At 32.2% G+C, this 18,102-nt stretch overlaps 2 protein-coding genes and 1 pseudogene across 7 annotated transcripts; 1 reads left to right on the forward strand and 2 right to left on the reverse strand.

Moving 5' to 3' along the window:
• Positions 1-3,159: 3,159 nt before the first annotated feature.
• On the reverse strand, positions 3,160-5,627 carry LOC107460001 (cytochrome P450 90D2). Its single transcript, XM_016078317.3, has 7 exons — positions 4,960-5,627; positions 4,727-4,876; positions 4,409-4,660; positions 4,171-4,339; positions 3,720-3,826; positions 3,516-3,634; positions 3,160-3,408 (listed from the first exon to the last, which is right to left on the reverse strand). The coding sequence occupies exons 1-7, from the start codon at positions 5,551-5,553 to the stop codon at positions 3,300-3,302; spliced, it is 1,500 nt and encodes a 499-aa protein (XP_015933803.2). The 5' UTR covers positions 5,554-5,627; the 3' UTR covers positions 3,160-3,299.
• Positions 5,628-9,773: 4,146 nt separating this feature from the next.
• LOC107460066 (inositol-pentakisphosphate 2-kinase-like) lies at positions 9,774-13,672 on the forward strand. 6 transcript variants are annotated; one of them, XM_021128455.2, is made up of 10 exons: positions 9,774-9,925; positions 10,014-10,144; positions 10,238-10,441; positions 10,532-10,679; positions 11,279-11,319; positions 11,417-11,527; positions 11,692-12,288; positions 12,522-12,721; positions 13,050-13,197; positions 13,276-13,668. In XM_021128455.2, exons 2-8 carry the CDS (start codon positions 10,022-10,024, stop codon positions 12,663-12,665), a joined length of 1,368 nt encoding a protein of 455 aa, XP_020984114.1. In that variant the 5' UTR covers positions 9,774-9,925; positions 10,014-10,021; the 3' UTR covers positions 12,666-12,721; positions 13,050-13,197; positions 13,276-13,668. The 6 variants fall into 6 exon arrangements, with proteins under 6 accessions (XP_020984114.1, XP_020984111.1, XP_052108795.1 ...); XM_021128452.2 differs by having other exon boundaries at positions 13,296-13,668; XM_052252835.1 differs by having other exon boundaries at positions 11,692-12,249; positions 13,050-13,672.
• A 128-nt stretch (positions 13,673-13,800) lies between these two features.
• LOC107460067 (phosphatidylinositol/phosphatidylcholine transfer protein SFH8-like) lies at positions 13,801-18,042 on the reverse strand (annotated as a pseudogene).
• Between the last annotated feature and the right edge of the window lie 60 nt (positions 18,043-18,102).

Genomic DNA, 18,102 nt, shown 5'->3' on the forward strand with positions numbered 1-18,102 from the left:
ACACTTAAGTAGTCTTGAACATGACAGATTAAGCAAGAATTATATCATTAAAATTAATCATAAATATAAAATACATGTCAAATATAAATATACATTAAAAATAAATTAAACTACATATGTATTTATAGATAAATATTTAAATCACGATAAATTTGGAACTCTCTGCCAAAACTGTCTTACTTTTCCTTCCACTTGCTGTGAAAGGCTGGCAGGTAGAGTGGTAGGCATATGCAAGAGTTTGTTATGCACTTCATTGCAGAGTGGGGAAAAAACTTACCATCTCTCACTAATTTGTTTCCAATTTCTGTTTCCATGTATGTATGTAGTATCTTTCTTCTTGTGATATTTGCATAGTGCTTTGATTTGGACCCATTAATGGAGAAAAAAAGAAAGATTAGAATATGCGATCGATAATAGTAGTTGGAAGGAATTAGGAGAACAACAAAATAATGCACCAATTGTACTGTAGTATGAGGAAAGCTTAATAACGAGGTAGCTCTCTATTATGAATTATCCATTAGCATAGGAAAGGTTACAAAAATAAAAAAGTTTGAGAAATTAGTATATATGGATTTGTTTACTACACCCAACATATTTTCTATTCTGTCTGTTCCTTAAGGGAACCAATTTATAAGCTTCTATTATTCGCACTATACCAATACTCCACAAGAACAAGTCATACAATAAGCATTGCATTGTAAATCATTTTGATTAGTGAGCCCCTCCGACCTTACAATACCTCAACTTCACCTACCAATATTTTAAAAATAATCTTATTTTAAATACCAGTAAAGTTGTAACATAATAGCAACACATATAGTACAACATAATATGAGTCTCGATTGAACCCTTTTTGATTTCAAGGCAGGAAGGAGTTTCTTCGGACATTACATATGTTAGAATATTATTAGGATCAATTAGTATTATTTAGTACATCTAAATATTTATTATAGAAGATTACATCCTTATTATTACGATTCTCTTAGTACCTATAAATATCCTTTCATATTGTATCATTCTAGACAACTTGAGTAGACAACTTGAACACACTCAATAATATATCATTCTTTCTCCAGTTTAGTCTCTTGTTTCTAACATGGTATCAGAGCTATGGTATCCTCCTTGAAGAGGATAGGTTGTTTCCCTTGCGGTGAAATCACCGTACCTTTTGTATTTTTTTTCAATGTCATTCTTCTTTCCCTTTTGTCACTCCTTTGATACTTTTTCACCTCACCGACTAGTCTATTTTTTCTGTCTTGTGTTTTTTTTCGAGTCGTATGATTAAACACAATTGTCATCTGCTGCTTACCTATTCTCATGAAAAAATCATATAGTTTTCGCTCTTTTTCGACAGTTCCGTATGCCTTCTCTCGTGGTGCATATAGCTGATGTCTGCTTTCTTGAATTACAAGTTTTGAATATCATGTTGGATTTTTTTTTCTTAATTTTTGTTACTTTTATTTTTAATTACAGATGAAGCAAACCCTGGCTCCTGACTCATCCCAGTCGCATGTTTTAATGAGAATTATTGAAAAAAGTGATAGCTTCCCATTTTAATATAATGCTAAGTGTAGAAAAAGTTAAATTAAACTAATCCTAAAATGATCTAAACTAATTTAGAACTCAGAAGTATTATTTTTCTCCTCACTTTATTATTAATTTACAAAGCAGATGTGTTATTCCTCTTGTCTCAGTGTTGTAGTGATTAATCATTATTTTGTCTTGTCGCTTCCCTCTACTACTAACTAGTTGTCATGTAGTCATATATCCAAATGGGGGCCCATTTCTATATTTCTTTTCTCCAAGTGGGCCGGAAGCCCATTTTCTAGTAGGTAGCAACACCAATTTTTTGGCATATAATAAAAAAATAATTTAGTATAATTTGTTAACCAACGACACACGTTTAAATAAATATTTAAATATATGAGAAATTAGTTATTAATCAACTGGTTAGCAGATATTGTGAAAAATAAAAATTAAAATACCAAACCACAGGCAACTGCTCCATCAAATTTCAGTGTGTCCTATTTCTTATGTGCAACAGCCAACAAGTGATTCTCCTCCACCAACCTCACATAATTTATACTTTATTTTATTTTTTAATGAGGATTTTTTTGCTTTTTCATATATTATTATTATTTTTCTTCTCCCACTGTACTATGAACACTATAACAAGAAATCCATTTAGAAATTAGAAGTTGAGAAGAGCATCACTTGTTAGATTATTGTAGGCAGGTGAGGGAGCTATAAGGTCAACATCCTATCCTATAGAATGACTACTCTGGAGAAATATAATATCCCAATTTGCAACAAATTGTTCATAAAACATACTATATTAGTGTTAATTAATTTGTCCCCACATATATATTTTTTACTTTTTTGCTATCAATTTAATCAAATATGCCGACTCTTGAATGATGCTTATCCATTTGTTCATATGATTTATGTTGTCTGTTTTTCTAATATTGTTTACAATCTTGAAGCCTTGAAGACATCGTCACGGAAAGAGACATGATGGAGAAATTTCAAAGAGATTCGTTGAACGATTTAGCATATCTGAGAAAAATAGAAAGATACAATTCAAAAAAGAAAAGAAGATATCCATATATATTTACGTGGTTGAATTTAGTTAATCATTTCTGTCTAATTTTTTGACAACTATATGTATTTTTATAGTGAGTATATGAAAGCAGCACTGGATTATGTTATGTTAATCTTTTATCCATTTGACAAATATATTGATTATTATAAAATAACATAAACAGATCAGATTATATTATGGGCTCTTTGGTGTTTATCAAAATTATGTGATAACTCTCTATCTAAACCAAAATCTATAATTTATAAATTATTTTTAAAATAGCTCTTTTTACCCATTATAACACATTTATATTAGAAAAACTAATTCTAAGACTCCAAACTATCAAACCGATTTTGGTTTTGTTAATCGATTTTTAATTTTTTTACTGATTATAATTTATAAATGATTTTTAAAAACCGATTATTTAAAATTTGGTTACAATTTTTTAACCAATTAACTAACTTATGATTTTTTTTTTTTTTATGAACAGCCCTAAAATTTGTAGCTTAACCTTATAATTAGCTTGTAATCTCTTATATATTTTATTTTAATATTATTGCACTATAAACTATATAAACTCTGTTAAGTTGGTTTCCCATCAACTTACATTAGCATAGACCATGACTTTGCTAGACAATTACCCAACGGTTAATTTACAAAGAAAGCCTTAATTATTAATTATCATATATCATGTAATATATTATTACATAATTTTTGTTTAGTTTGAGTGCTGTTTCAGAGATGTCAAACGAACAGGACAGCCACTCTTGAGCTTTGAGAAAAGCGCCCATTTCTGAATACTTGAGTCTGAATCAATCACCTTCCACCTGAATTACATACATACATGCATGAAGCCAAACATTTCATAATTTCATTACTTCAATTAATCAAACACACATAATCAGATCAAAAGATATAAAATAGTCTCACACACTTGTAAGTGGTGATGAGACGGTGGAGGAACACCAGCATCATGGCTCTAGCCATGTTCTTCCCAAGGCACGTCCTTCCTCCCATCCCAAAAGCTAGGAAGCTGTATGGTTTAAACTCACCCTGTTTGAATTCAATCAAACACTTTGATTGTGATGTTTGAATCAAGGGGAAAATCAATCAAGTGCGTATAGATTATTACACTTACAGCAAATCTAGAAGGATTGAATACATGTGGATCATTGTATATAGTTGGATCAAAGTGTATGAATTTAGCATCAATATCAACGTTCCACCCTTTCTTGATTTTAAATCCTGTGCAGGTAACCATATGTTAGTTAACTAAGTAATTATATTATTAGATCGAGTTTAATTTCTTTACTACTGGATGCACGTGTAAAAATTACTTTCCACTGACAGTGCATTAAAATTAAATTCTTATTATATATCTATGAGAGGAGAATAAGAATTTAATTTTGATAATATAAAGTAATTTTACACGTGCCACATCATTAAAAATAACTACTTTTCATATTGATTGCGTAAATGTTCATGCGAGAGAACGTTGTGATTGCACACAGAGTAAAACACTTTATTAAAATTAAACTCGAGAAAATAATTACATAAAATATATGATATAATATAATGGAAGTAAAAACCTTGAATCTCACAATCTTGGAGTGCTACCCTGGGAAGCCACTGTACCACAGATGCCATCCTTAACGCTTCTGTCACAACTTTAGAAGCATATTGCATCTCATTGAGATCCTCTAATGTAAGATTATCCCTTCTTGTTCTGCCATTTTTCTCAATTTGTAGTTGCTCCTTCTGTTTAATCAATACCAAGAAAATTAAAACAACAGCAAATAGAAACATTAAATTATATCATTCACTGACCTTAAGCGTGTTAAGGGCCTCTTGATTCTCGTCCACAAATTTAACCATCCATGTCATTGCATTAGCGATTGTGTCCTGTCCTGCAATCATCATAGTTAAGATGTTGTCTTTGATCTCTTCATCGTTTAATTTGTTATCATCATCTTCTTCTATAAGTTGTTGGAGAAAATCTACTTTGTCATTAGTTCTTCTTATTCCACTTCTCCTTTCACTAATCTCCTTCTCCAATATTTCCATAATTGTTTTCCGAGCCTGCAATTCCATTTCATTCAGTGGAGATTCATCGGGAAAGAAAGAAAGAAAGTATTACATATTTACCTGTAGGCCATTGGAGAATCTAGTCCATGGCAACCTCAAGGGTAATGCAAGCATTGCTTCACATAAATGAGCAATGCTCTTCTGCATGATCACTAGTTCATAGCCATTCTCCATGCTTATCAGCATTTTACACATTGCCTTACATGCTAGCTGCGTTATACACAGACATATATAAGACCTTGTTGGGTAAGCATTTGTCGTGATAAGAGGAAGTAAATACAAAAGAGAGATACCTTGAATGCTTCATGTTGGATGAGAAGAACGGGTCCACAAGGCCAGGTACTCATGGCTTCAAGAACGAGGACATCGAACATCTGAACAAAGGAGGACAAAGCATCCGTTGAGAACAGAGTGAGGAGACGGCCACGAATGAGCTTGTGATGGTGGTGATCAGCACAGAGCAAGCTATGGTGTCCCAAAAGCTCTGATATAGATTTTATGTACCTCTTTGAGAATCTGCCTCCCTCGTTGTTTAGAATCGCTTTGGCTGAATCTGTGCTAGAAACAAAAACATGTGTTTCTCCGAACAAGTTGGTCTTGAAGCAACTGCCATGCCAGAGGTGGCGGAGTCGGACAAATTCATATACTCCTTTGGTGCTGTTGATGGCAGCCATGAACTGCAGTGTCTCTCCCACAAATGGCAATCCTCCGTTACCCGGAGGGATCCCGGCACCACCGTCACCGGTCTTCTTGTTTCTGCTCCAATGCCATGATAATAATAGCAGTAACAAGAAGAGAGCCGCACAACAGTAACAACTAGTGTATCCATTTTCAAGCTTTACCATTTGAGAAATCATTTTAATTTGGTTCATTTGTTCAAGCAACATACATATATAATAATATAATTAAGATTAGCGTGTATTCCCACACGCACTAACACCCATTCTCCAGGGTTGCTTCCACTTGGAATTTGAAGTGGAACAATAATGAGTAAGGCCTTCCAGTTGAATTGTCATGATTACCGGGCACATATTTCAAACTTTATGTGATGCAATCGTTAACCTTGGTGAGTCATGCTCATGAGTGATTATATTGACTCTGAAGCTTAGCCTACTAGAATCATCACTAATCTGTATATATTGGGTTCAAGGTATGTATCAGTGTTTTTGGATATTCTCTATTATTCTATTTCTAGTTGACAACGATATGTTATTCAACGGTTCAAGTCGTTTGTTGGTGGGCGGATGATTGCTTTCTTGTTCATGGCAACAGTTTCATTCCAAATCCGCTCACTCCACTCGTCACACCAATTGCATTGCAAGTAAATATCATCATTAGAGATCTATTATTTTTTATTTTTTGGGGGACTCGTAGTGATGATTATACTACTAAAAGAGAATCTTAGATGATCAACATTTTTAATAAAAAGAAAACAAAAGTATTATCTAAATATAAAAAATATGTCACTAAATCAGTCACAATATATTGAGAAAGAAAAATGTTAGAGTACTATTAGAATTTGTTATTTTTTATTATTAATATTTAAAAATATAAAATAAAATATATTGTTAAATTATTAGATTAAAAAAACTAAACTAAAGTCTTATTTTGGTGAACTTATGAAATTTTTTTTTTAGTTTTTTTAAAAATTTTTTATAAAAAAGTAAAAATAATTTTATGTTTAGATATATACTTTTTAAGAAAAAGATCTTTTAAAAAAGATTTAAATTGTAGTTTCTCGAAAAAAAAATAGTGTTTTAGTATTTTTATTTTTAATACTAAAAAATTTATCAAATACGATAAAAAAAATCATTGTAAAAATATCCCTTTATTAACTTGATGATACCTCAACAAGCACTAAATAGATTAAATTGATGGCTAAGTAATAACTAATAATAAAAATTTCGATGGCCTCCTAACATTTTAAATTAGGGGACATCAGAATTTATCATTTTTGACCATTAGTTAGCCATCAACTCAATTCATTTAGTCTAATAATCTACAACATACTTTATTTCATACTTTTAAACATTATGGCTAACCGATGAACAAAAACAATAAATTATGATAGCCTCTAGCATTCTTCCAATATATTTATATAATAAATTTATATTACTAGTGTTTCGTCCGTAATAACATTATGGGAATATAAATCTTTTGAAATTACATCGACTTTATCCTGACATTATAGATTATGACAAAAAAGATTTATAGAATCAAAATATTTCTACAAAAAGGTTATAAGGGACAAAAGTTTTCGTCAGTTAAGAAGATCAGGGTCTTCCTAGATAAAAAAAAATTCAAATAATAAACTTTTTAGTTATTATTTTCACATTAAAGGAGTTTAATTTTTTTTATTAATAATTAATTTTAGCATTCATTATTCAAAACTTAAAAGAATTTAATGTGTATACTTTTATATTTGATTAGGTGTTAAGTTTATTGTACAAATAAAAATAATTAATTTTATGATTGTTATTTAAAAATAATATTTTCTCTCTCTCTAAAATTATAATTAGATATTAGTATAAAAAATTATATTAATAGTTATAAAATTAACTCAAAATTATTTTTTTTTAATTTGAATCTTAATTCTAATTATGCATCACAATATTAGTATTCTCTTTAAATTATATGTAATAAAAATTTGAATGAAGAGAGATAAAAAATATAAATTAGAAAGATAAACAATAAAAATTTAAAACTAAATAAAAAAACTAAAAAATATGTATATAATAATGATATATTTTTTTATGTGAATAATATTATAAAATTATTTTTTAATTATAATTATAAATTTAATATTTTTTTATAATTTTATGAATTTATTTAAATTATATTATTTTATTAATTTTATTTTTTTTATAATGAAAAAGAAATAAAGTTTGTTAATTTTGGAGAAAAAAATTGTATTTTAATTATAATAAAAGAATATCTTGTGATACATTATGTTTTGTCAAATTAGTAATATAAAATATAAATTATAAGTTATATATAGAGTGGGAAAGGTAGAGAGAAGTAAAGAAGGAAAGAGAGGTAGATAAGAGGATGAAAGAAGGACGTTTATTAATTTTGAAGGAAAATATTTTATCTCAATTTTAATGAGATAGTGTCATGTGACACATTTTGATTGTTAAATTAATAATATAGTTATATTTCAATTTTAATTTTAATTTTAATTAGAGAATGTCATGTTGTACATTTTGATTGACAAATTTGTAATTAATCATTGATAATAATATATAAGAGAGATAGAATGAGTGAAAAAATGAGAGAGAGGAGGAGAGAATATTTTAATTTTGGAGAAAAATATTTAATTTTAATGGCAATGAGAGAGTGACATGTGACACGTTTTAGTTGTAAAATTAGTAAGATAAGATATAATTTAATTTTAATTGTAATTAGAGAATGTCATATTGCACATTTTGATTGACAAATTTGTGTTTATTGATAATAATATATAAAAGAGATACAGTGCGTGAAGGAATGAGAGAGAGAAGCAGAGAATTTTTTTATTTTGGAGGAAAAAATTTGATTTTAATTGTAATAAGAAAATGACATGTGACATATTTTAGTTGTAAAATTAGTAAGTAAAAATTAGTCATTAATATTAATAATGATATATAAGAGTCTAAGAGAGATAGAGTAGGTGAAGGAATAAGAGAGAAGATGAAAAAACTATTTAATTTTGGAGGGAAATATTTGATTTTAATTACAACGAGAGAGTGACATGTAACACATTTTGATTGTAAAATTAGTAAGATATGATAGATATAATACAATACATAATGGATTTAATTTATTTTTACTTTATATTTTATATTTTAATATATAGTTTATATGAGTTTAACTTTGATGCCCTGAGAGCATAAAATATTTTACACATTCGTATAAATACGGATAGTAAACGGGCTAGTCTGTCCCGCCAAAAACCTGCCATTTGACGGGATGGTCCGTCCTACCCCACCTAGTGAGGCGGTCCCAAATTTCTCCTCCATTTCACCTAACGGCGGATTGGTGGGCTAAACCTGCCAAATCTCTCTTTTTATTTATTTATTAATAAATTATTAAATATTAAATAATATATATAATTTCACAATTATTTCAATAAATATTTTAAATATATAGTAAAAATAATCATCAACCAAGTTTTTTGAAACAAAATAATAAAATCAATACTGTAAAACATAAAATAAACATTGTCTAAACATATAATTAAACATCTTCAAGTTTTTAATCAATCAAACATATAACATTATCCAAATTATAACTTAGAACATTTTTTATTATTATTTTCAATTAAAAAAACGATGGGCATGTCGAAAAAGTCTGTCCTACCTTGTCGAAACCTGTCAAAGTCTACGAATTAGGTAGCGCAGGTTAGGCGGATTTTTTTAATTATGGCAGTTTCAAATTTTTGGAGATAGTTATTTTTTTTTCAAAGTTAGGAGTGAGACTCGAATCTGTGATCTCTAGGTGGATATGAAAAGATTATGCCATTAGAGTATAACTTGTCGACTAAAAATAATTATTTTTACTAATGTAATGTTACATAATTAAATACACATGTAAAATAATTTTACATGTAATATAATTAAAAAATTTAATTAATATTAACTTAAATACAATAAAAAATGTTGGTTATTTTATAAACAACTATGTAATGGTATAGCGAACCACATTTTCCGTGGCTAGTGAGGTGTAAGCAATAAACTCAATTTTTTTGGAAATAGATCTTTTTAACTGTTAAAAAAAATTAAGATGGTAAAATGTAATTTTTAATTCTTTAATATTTTTTTATGTTTGTTTTTATTTTACTTATAAAATTAATGATAAAAATTATATTTTATTTTTTTAATTGTTAAAAAAAATTAAGAATATTTTTTTTCTTCATTTGGGCTCATATAAGTTCATTTTGTTTCAGCCGGATTCAATTGTTCTCGGACGAAAGCGAACATAAAATATTGCTACAACTTAAAAAGTGACGCCCTGACAAAAAAGGGTTGATAATCCATTAATCCGAAACAACAATAAAAAGTATTCTATGACCCAAAAAAAATTTCACTAGAATTCTTCAAGACAACAAAAGTAAAAAAAAAAAAATCGTGAAGCATTGTATTACACTATTACATTACTGTTTCCTAAAGCGTGACCGTAACATGCAAAAGCAACAGAAAAACGTGATCGTTTAAGGATCAAAATTTACAAAGGGCACGAGGACGAAGGATCTGAGGCGCAATTACGAAGACGACGAACCTAGTTAGGTTTTACCATGATATCGTGTTTTATTATATTTGGAATGCCCTGATAGTGTTTGATGAAATGCTTGACTGGGCGTTTATTATAGGTAAATAAATGTACGAAACCGATTGTTGGATGGATGTGACTTTAACAAAGAAGGACGCTGCTGGGTGGGTTTACAGAGGCGAAGGAGCTGCCAACATTGTTCTCGCTTACGTTGGATCATATCCTCCTTTTGTGCGTGCATTACTTCATTCTCTTTCTCTTTTTTCATTCAAATTTATGTGTGTTCTGACCCCAACAAATGAAAATTCATGTTGATGAGCTCAGATTGGGAAAGTGATGCGCTTGCGCAAGGCTCCAAGGAACTGTGCTCTTGCTATGAGGAGCCCCTCTGCTTTGAATGCGCACGAACACCTTCTCTGGAAAGACATTGATCAACTCATAGGATCTTCCGACAGCGAACTTGCATGCCAGCTATTTGTCGAGCACGTTATGAAGCCATTGCTTGGTTCCCAATATGTTGATGCTGGGGTATGTAGGATAAACTTGTATGTTAACATTTTACTCATAATGATGATGATCTCTACTCTGATCTATATTTTGTTATTACCTCGTTGTTAGATGCATGTCATGGTGTTGAAGGAGTTTCTTGAGGCAGTTGAAAGGGACGTTATTTCTAAGCGTCCTATTTGGCGAGTTGATAATGCCAAGATTGACACGCTTTGTGAATCTGTGCTACTCATGTCCGATTATTCGCTTTTTGCTCATGGTACTCACATGTCTCCATATGAAATTACTTTTGCCACTTTCTGTTAAGGATTTGCTTGCTTCAATATGGTTTTTTGCTTAGATAATTTTCCTCTGAAGTTGCAGAAGTTGGTATTCAATAGTATTGCCTGTATTACTTTGTCTCCCTTGAGTTGCAATACAAACTAGAGAAAATGTCAACTGGGGAATGACCCAAATTAAATATTGCTATGGGTAGAACCCAACTTGCTATTGATCATTCAAGTATTGATGAGCTGCTTAATCAACTGCAAGGACATAAAGCCTCATTTACATCCTGTGGCATTTAAATTTGACTAATGTTATATGCACTATTTTTGTTTACATTACTTTTGTACACTTTTCGTTTTTTGGTATCAAATGTGATTTATGAGAAGTGAGAGATGATAAAATGTTTGTCTTTTATACCATAAACGAAAAAGCGTATAAGAAACATGTATGAAAAGAGTGGTTCAAATATTATTTCTATTATTCTGTTTACCCCTGTAATATTAATTTGGTAAGATGATTTTAGTCATCCCGCTTACCTATTTGTAAAATATTTGAAAGTTCTGTTGCAATCTCCCTTTCATTCCATTTCAGGGGCCCAAGAATCTAGATCTTGCATATCTGTTGAGATAAAGGTACGTGGTCCACAAATGTAGCCCTTTCATTCCCCTTTCTATTTCTCTTTCTCTTTCATTTGGTTGTAACATTTGAAGTCTTCTTCTAAAAATGTAGCCCAAATGCGGATTTCTTCCTCTGTCAAGATTCATATCTGAAGGAACTGCAATCAAAAGAACGATAACACGTTTTGCAATGCACCAAGCCCTGAAATTGCATCAAGGAGAGGTACCTCATCAATGTAATTTGACGTTTGCTGGTATCTTGGTTGCTGCATTGTGCATTCTTCTTCATGTTCTCACATTATGTAGTGACAACATTTTTTTTTATTAACCTTATATTTTTTTCTCTTACCTTAAAATTTGAGATACATATTTTTCGAATCATTGTAGATAGCACTGATAAGTGAATATGATCCACTTGATCTGTTCTCTGGATGCAAGGAAAGAATTTATAAAGCTATTGTGGACCTTTTTACTACCCCTCAGAACAATTTCCGGGTATTTTTGAATGGCTATCTCATATTTGGTGGATTGGGTTGTGGAGCAAAAGATACAAATGTTTCTATTGCGAAAGCATTTGAGGATTCACTTAAGTCTGTCATTGAAGCTGATGCTGGTAAATGTACAGAGAACTTAATCACTCTTGTTGCTGAGGCCGTGCAAAAGTCAAGGGTACTAGATCGGCTCTTGGAGGTTCAGAAGCTTGATAGTGTTGACATTGAAGGAGCCATTCATGCATACTATGAAATTACTTGTCAACAGTGCTTGGTTTGTAAAGAGTTGAGTGACGAGCAAGCAAAAAGATTTTCTGTTTTTCATTCTGCTTCTTTGGATGAAAGCTTGAGAATTGTGAAAGACTATTTGATAGCAGCAACTGCAAAAGACTGTAGTTTGATGATATGCTTTAGACCAAGAAGAGAGGGAGATTCTGGATCTGAATACAATAACGTATGTCTTAAGTCAACTAACCAAACCTTTGATTTTAAGGTAGCAGCTCATTGCATCTTATTATTTGTTTGAATTTCTTTGATGAGATAAACATTGGACAGTGCATCACATTATTTATTTATTTATGTTATTTCAGCAGCAAATTAGTAATTTTAGGCCCCATTCTTGGTGATTCTATTATCAGTTTCTTTATCTATGATGTGACAAGAATTATACTTGTAATGCTTGTTATTCCATGCATCTTAGCTTGGTTGCAATTTGTTCTTTGTCAGGTTCATTTTCTCGACCTGGATTTGAAACGTTTGAGTAAAATGGAAGAACATTATGAATTAGACAAGAAGATCGTGAGCTGCTACACAGAAATGATTGAGGGGGATGAAAAAAGAAAGAAAGTCACAAACTTGCAACCTTCATAAAGTGCAAACTGGATTTAATGGACTGTTATAGCTGAGACTTGACAAAGATTGCAGTGGTAAGCACGCATAACTAATTTGATTAACATTCTTATTTCCCTCAATGTCTTTTATGTATCTTTTGGTCGAACCCATTAGACCATTATATAAATATACATGGCCCATGCTTGGATCAAATGGTCATGTGAAGGTTGCAGTTCTGGTCAAATGAGACTTTGGAATTTTTTATTTGTGCATATATGACTTCTAGGTGCATATAGAATGGATAATGGTATTGAATTTTTCCCCCTGAAAAAAAGAAGAAACTTTTAAATAATTTGCATTTCCTCCATAATTAGAATTTAGCTTGGCAAACTTCATGATCATAATTAGCAGCTAACTTCCCAGTGTATGCAGTAAAGGGTAATGAGGATTTGACAAAACCCAGCTTATAGGCCGTGTCTTCAGCTCAGATCTGGTTTTTACTTTGTCAGCGTAATTTGGCCATTGCGTGGCTGATGATCTGTGTGCCAATGAGTTTATGAGCTGTTACAAGGTTTTCTCTCTCTCTCTCTCTCTCTCTCTCTCTCTAAGACACAAACTAGGATGTATTTATTATCTCATGTTTGAGTAGTACAAAATGGACATATGTAGGTTGAATTTACAGAAGCAGCTCATACTTTCTCCATTCTGCTGGCACATTCAAATTAAAGCTCATACTGGGATAGTGTTTATTTGAAGCTCTCATTTTCTTTCTTTACGAATTACAACCTTGGAGAGAGCAGTTATGTGTAAAATACCATTGTATCATAAATAGTGATAAAACATGATTAGTTTTGGCAAATGTTCATATAGAAATTACTTGATAATGATAGATGAAAATGCTACAGCTCATTTGTAGTTTTGGCATACTTGTTTCCAGAATTCGTCAACATTAAGTCCCTCAACATCTCATCTCACTTTCTTATATTGGAAAATCTCTTTATACATTTTGTTGAATGCGTATCTCATTGATCTGATTATCATATTTACAGGCCAATTCAAATTCCAAGAAAACCGTTACTATTGGGAAAATACATATTTTCTTGCTCCTATAATTTATAGTACTAGTACCACAGAGACTTCAAATTGTTGGAATGCGTAGAAAACTAGAAATCTGTGACCCGTAAAGAGAAATTTAGATACAAGACCAGTGTGGCAGGTAGAAGAACAATATTCTTTGCTGCAAGTTTAAATATTATTACACTCAAACTGACAAGAAATAACGTGTTACCCACAAAACAAGCTCCTTTGGGTGCAGTATCTCTTCAACAGCAAACCTTTTTCCACTGTAAGTATGGACAGATGGAACATATTTTTAGAGTTTCCTATATAGTGGAGGATGGTAACTAAAATTTGTTTTGTAAAATAATATACATATATGGTACAAATATCTTTGACTTACCAGGCTTTTGTGTTTGTCCTGTCTTTCTATGTATTCCATTAATTCTTCTTGTTTTATCAAAGCTTCGTATAGAGCCTGTTTAGGAAGCGAATTAAACAGTTTAAAATACACCTTAAACTAGATGATGTAGTGGACTAGCCAATTTGATGGCAAATCATACATTATAATGTTTCTCTTCAAAATTTGAGAGTAAAGCAGCAGGAGATGCTGCCTTTCAGCTGGAAGCAAAGAATGTGATTTCACAAAACAAACTGCAGTTACCTTCTTTGTAGCAATCAACTCTGATTCCAATGCATCAACTCGATAAACTGCAGCATTCAGCAGCTCCTCTTTCTCATATGTCATCATATTAGATTTTGATTGTAGCATGTTAACTTTCTCTTCAAGCTCGCCAAGGCGTTTCAAGGCAGATGCGGGGAGGTTTGTCTTTGTGAACTCAGGAGCAGGTGAAGGAGGACCAGATTCTTCCATAGACACTGAATCAACAGTCATGCTTGCTATACTTTGAGAAGAATTAGATTCATGCCTCAGTATTCCTTTAACACCACCAAATGCTATCGAACGGGCAAAAGTAACAAGGGCTAAGAAGAAGCTCATTATGACAGTCCAGATATATGCTCGGTTTCCATCAGGACATTTTTCATTACTCGATAGAAATTTTTCTGCAATGAGCACCCATGTGTTAACAGGAATACTAGTCTTGGAAAAGATTTATGCAGCTTAGATTGACAAATACTTTTGAATTATCAATTTTCGGTTAAGTATGGCATATCGAAACTAGTAAATTAAGGAAAGATGTATCAACTAAATAACCTGTTGTTGAGGCAGATGAGTTTTGAGATGTTGCTTGCTTTTCCTTCCAGCCAACATCCACAGCCTTGTCAACCATTGGTATATACTCATCATGCTGAGAGAAACCTTTAGCAGCATGATTAGCCTTTCCAACCAATCTTGCCTGCAAAAACACAAATCAAATTCTTCTTAATTCATGGCAATGCAGAAATTTATTCTTTTGGAACCTCAAGCTCATGCTGCTAACTTACTTCTTCATGCACTGGAGTCAAGATAGGGTTTATATGATTCCCACTTGCTTTGGGAGATGTAATTTCATCAACTTCAGACCCTGACTCTCCTGTAGGTGTATCACAACTTCTTATCTGTTCTCTCAGAAACAGAAAATTCAAAGAAAGATCTAATCAATTCTCAACTCTGTATTCTCATTCATCCAATGAATGTCTAAGATTAAGATGATGTTAGAAACTGTACCATTGGATAAGATGTCCTATCGCATTCGAATGCGGTCCCCTTATCGTTAGTATCTGTTACTATTTGTCTAGAGCAATGTACTTCACCATTGAGAACCATCTACATGCCCGGAATGGTTCTAGTTGAGTTACTGTTAGAAGCAAAGCATAATGAAAAACCAGACAACAACATTTACATGATATACAGCAAACCTTTATAATGTTTGGGTCTTGCCATGGCCCTTTATCAGATCTCATACAACCATCCCGATCAGCGCAAGTGCAAGTACCACCAAGAAATTCTGGCAGCTCACTGAAAAGTTTCAGTTAATCAGAATTTTCCTAAAAACAATACAAGTTGACTGAGTTAATTAACTAATAGAGTTGAATATAGAGTTACCTCGCATCAATAACTTCAAGTAATTTACTCTGGAACTTGTTTCCGAGAACCTATGCAACATTCATCAATTAATCATACACTGAAAACCGTAGAAAGTAATTACTTCAGTGAAATCCTTAGAAGAATGATCTTAAACGAGTTAATAAACGAGTTAATCCCTAAAATAATCTCTGAGATTGGCCGCTTGCATTGAAAAGGTCCCGAGATTCTAATTGCGTCATAAACACCCGCAAGATTAAAACAATTGTACTATGTAAGTTCTTCACTCTTTTTCCATCATGTTACTCCTCACACTACGAGTAATCTAACACATCTCTTTCACACTAGACTAGAAGAAACAATGTCGTTTTAGTTTTGACGCTAAATACTTGATAAAATGATATTGTTTAACCTAAATGGTCATACTATTTTTTTTTTTTGGCATAAGACGTTTTGTGGTTCATTAAGGTTAAATGACGTCTTTTCATCATACTTTTAGCGTCAAGACGAAAACAACGCTGTTGTCTAGTCCAACGTGGAAGGGTATGTGTCAGGTCACCCATGGCGTGACCAGCAACTCGATGGAAAAGAAACGAGACCAACATGGTGCAATTTTTTCAATTTCAGGATTTTTAGGGTGCAATCGCAATCTTAAAAATCTTTTCAGTGCAAGGGGTTTATTTCAGCGACCACTTTGGAGTTTAACAAAGAAAGGAAACACGTACTTGAATTTTTGACGTGGTTTTGGGATCTAGGAATGTTTTCACCGTGTTCCAAAGCATCTTGAAACCAGGGCCAGCATTGATGATAAACATTTGGTAGAGTGTCTGCACAGTATCATTTAAAGGTGTGAACTTAGAAGCACCATAAGACATTCAGTCACCATCAATCTTCTGCAGGCGCGTGATGAGTTCCCGTGCAGACTTGGTTAGATTTTTGAAACCCTAGAAAAAAAAAAAAGAAACAAAGAAATGCGAACTCTGGTTTTAATTGAAGCCATTTTGAGTGACCATTTAGACAGACAACAATGCATACCAGGCCTTGAACATCCAATATGGTTGTGCTTGAATCTATATGTCTCTTAGCAGCTATTGAGCAAGCTGGAAACTTAACAGCAAATGTTTTCTCAAAACCCTGCACATGGTATCTCAAGTACCTTTCAATATTAGTTACTTGCATAAGTTTGCTGGGATCAACTTTGCCTAGTCTTTCAATATAAACGGGTCTTCCTTCCTTATCTACGCCATGATTACCGTGTGGATAGTACTGCTGGACTTCATGCAATTCCTTGAACTCAAAATCCTGCAGAGTGAAAACAACAGTAATATAATGTTCTGATTGTGCAATCAAACGCTTAGGTATTTTGTTTTGAACAAGTTGTCTCACCTCTATAATTGTATCTGTACCATAGTCTTTCCTCCATTGTATCATGTTGGCCCACATGTGTTTTGCTTTCTCAATGTCAAACTTCCTGGCTTTCAGGAATCTGCAAACATCACTTGATTTAGTTTTTAACAGAATCAAAGTGTACTACATGACACTCTCATTGTAATTGAAGTGAAATCTCTTACTCTAAAAATTAGAGTTCCGATTAAATATTGATATATAGTTTATTTTAAAAAATTTAAAATTTCATGGACAAAATACTACTGTAGAAAATGAACATGGGAAATGATTAAAAATTAAAAACTAATCTGATTGTTATCATCACAATTCACAAGTCCTTATTCTAGAAGCTAAAAGAAAAAAGGAAAAGTCTAGGGGCAGCAGTTTTATTGAATTTTGGCCAGCATGTAACCAGCAAAGGAAGGTGAGCCATTGGATGAAATCTCATACCAATCTCATACCATCAAATCATCATTGATGGTTAGTTGATGACTAACAATCACAAAAATTGCTGGCCCCTAGCATTGCTCAAGAAAAAATATGCAATCCATGTGAATAACAAATATAAAAGGAGTGAATGTATGAGTTTTGTAACCTCAATAACGTGTGATAATCATCGTGTTTGGCGGGCAGCAAGTTATCAGATATAAGTGCCTGTCGAAATACATCGACTGATTGAAGCTCCTTCGCGTCTCGAACATCCTCAATGGACAGGGAATTACTCCGGCTGCCACTCTTTTTGCTTCTTTTCTTCTTAAAAGAATGCCTCAACTTGTTCGATGCATTTATTGCCTTCTTTTTCAGACTGTATATTGCTGTCTTTCTTTCATCCTCTGAATGCTCTCTTCTTTCATCCTGCCCTGCTACTTCTTCAATACCTACCAAATAAAAAGTTTCAGCAGAGCCCAATCAGAGGCCACTTGGAGATATGATTCAACTGAAAACATTGAAATAGTAGTAAACAGAATCATGGCATGATACAGTGGCATGCAAAGCCAAAGAGACTTT

This window comes from Arachis duranensis, chromosome 8 (genome assembly GCF_000817695.3).
Source record: "Arachis duranensis cultivar V14167 chromosome 8, aradu.V14167.gnm2.J7QH, whole genome shotgun sequence".
NCBI lineage: Eukaryota > Viridiplantae > Streptophyta > Magnoliopsida > Fabales > Fabaceae > Arachis > Arachis duranensis.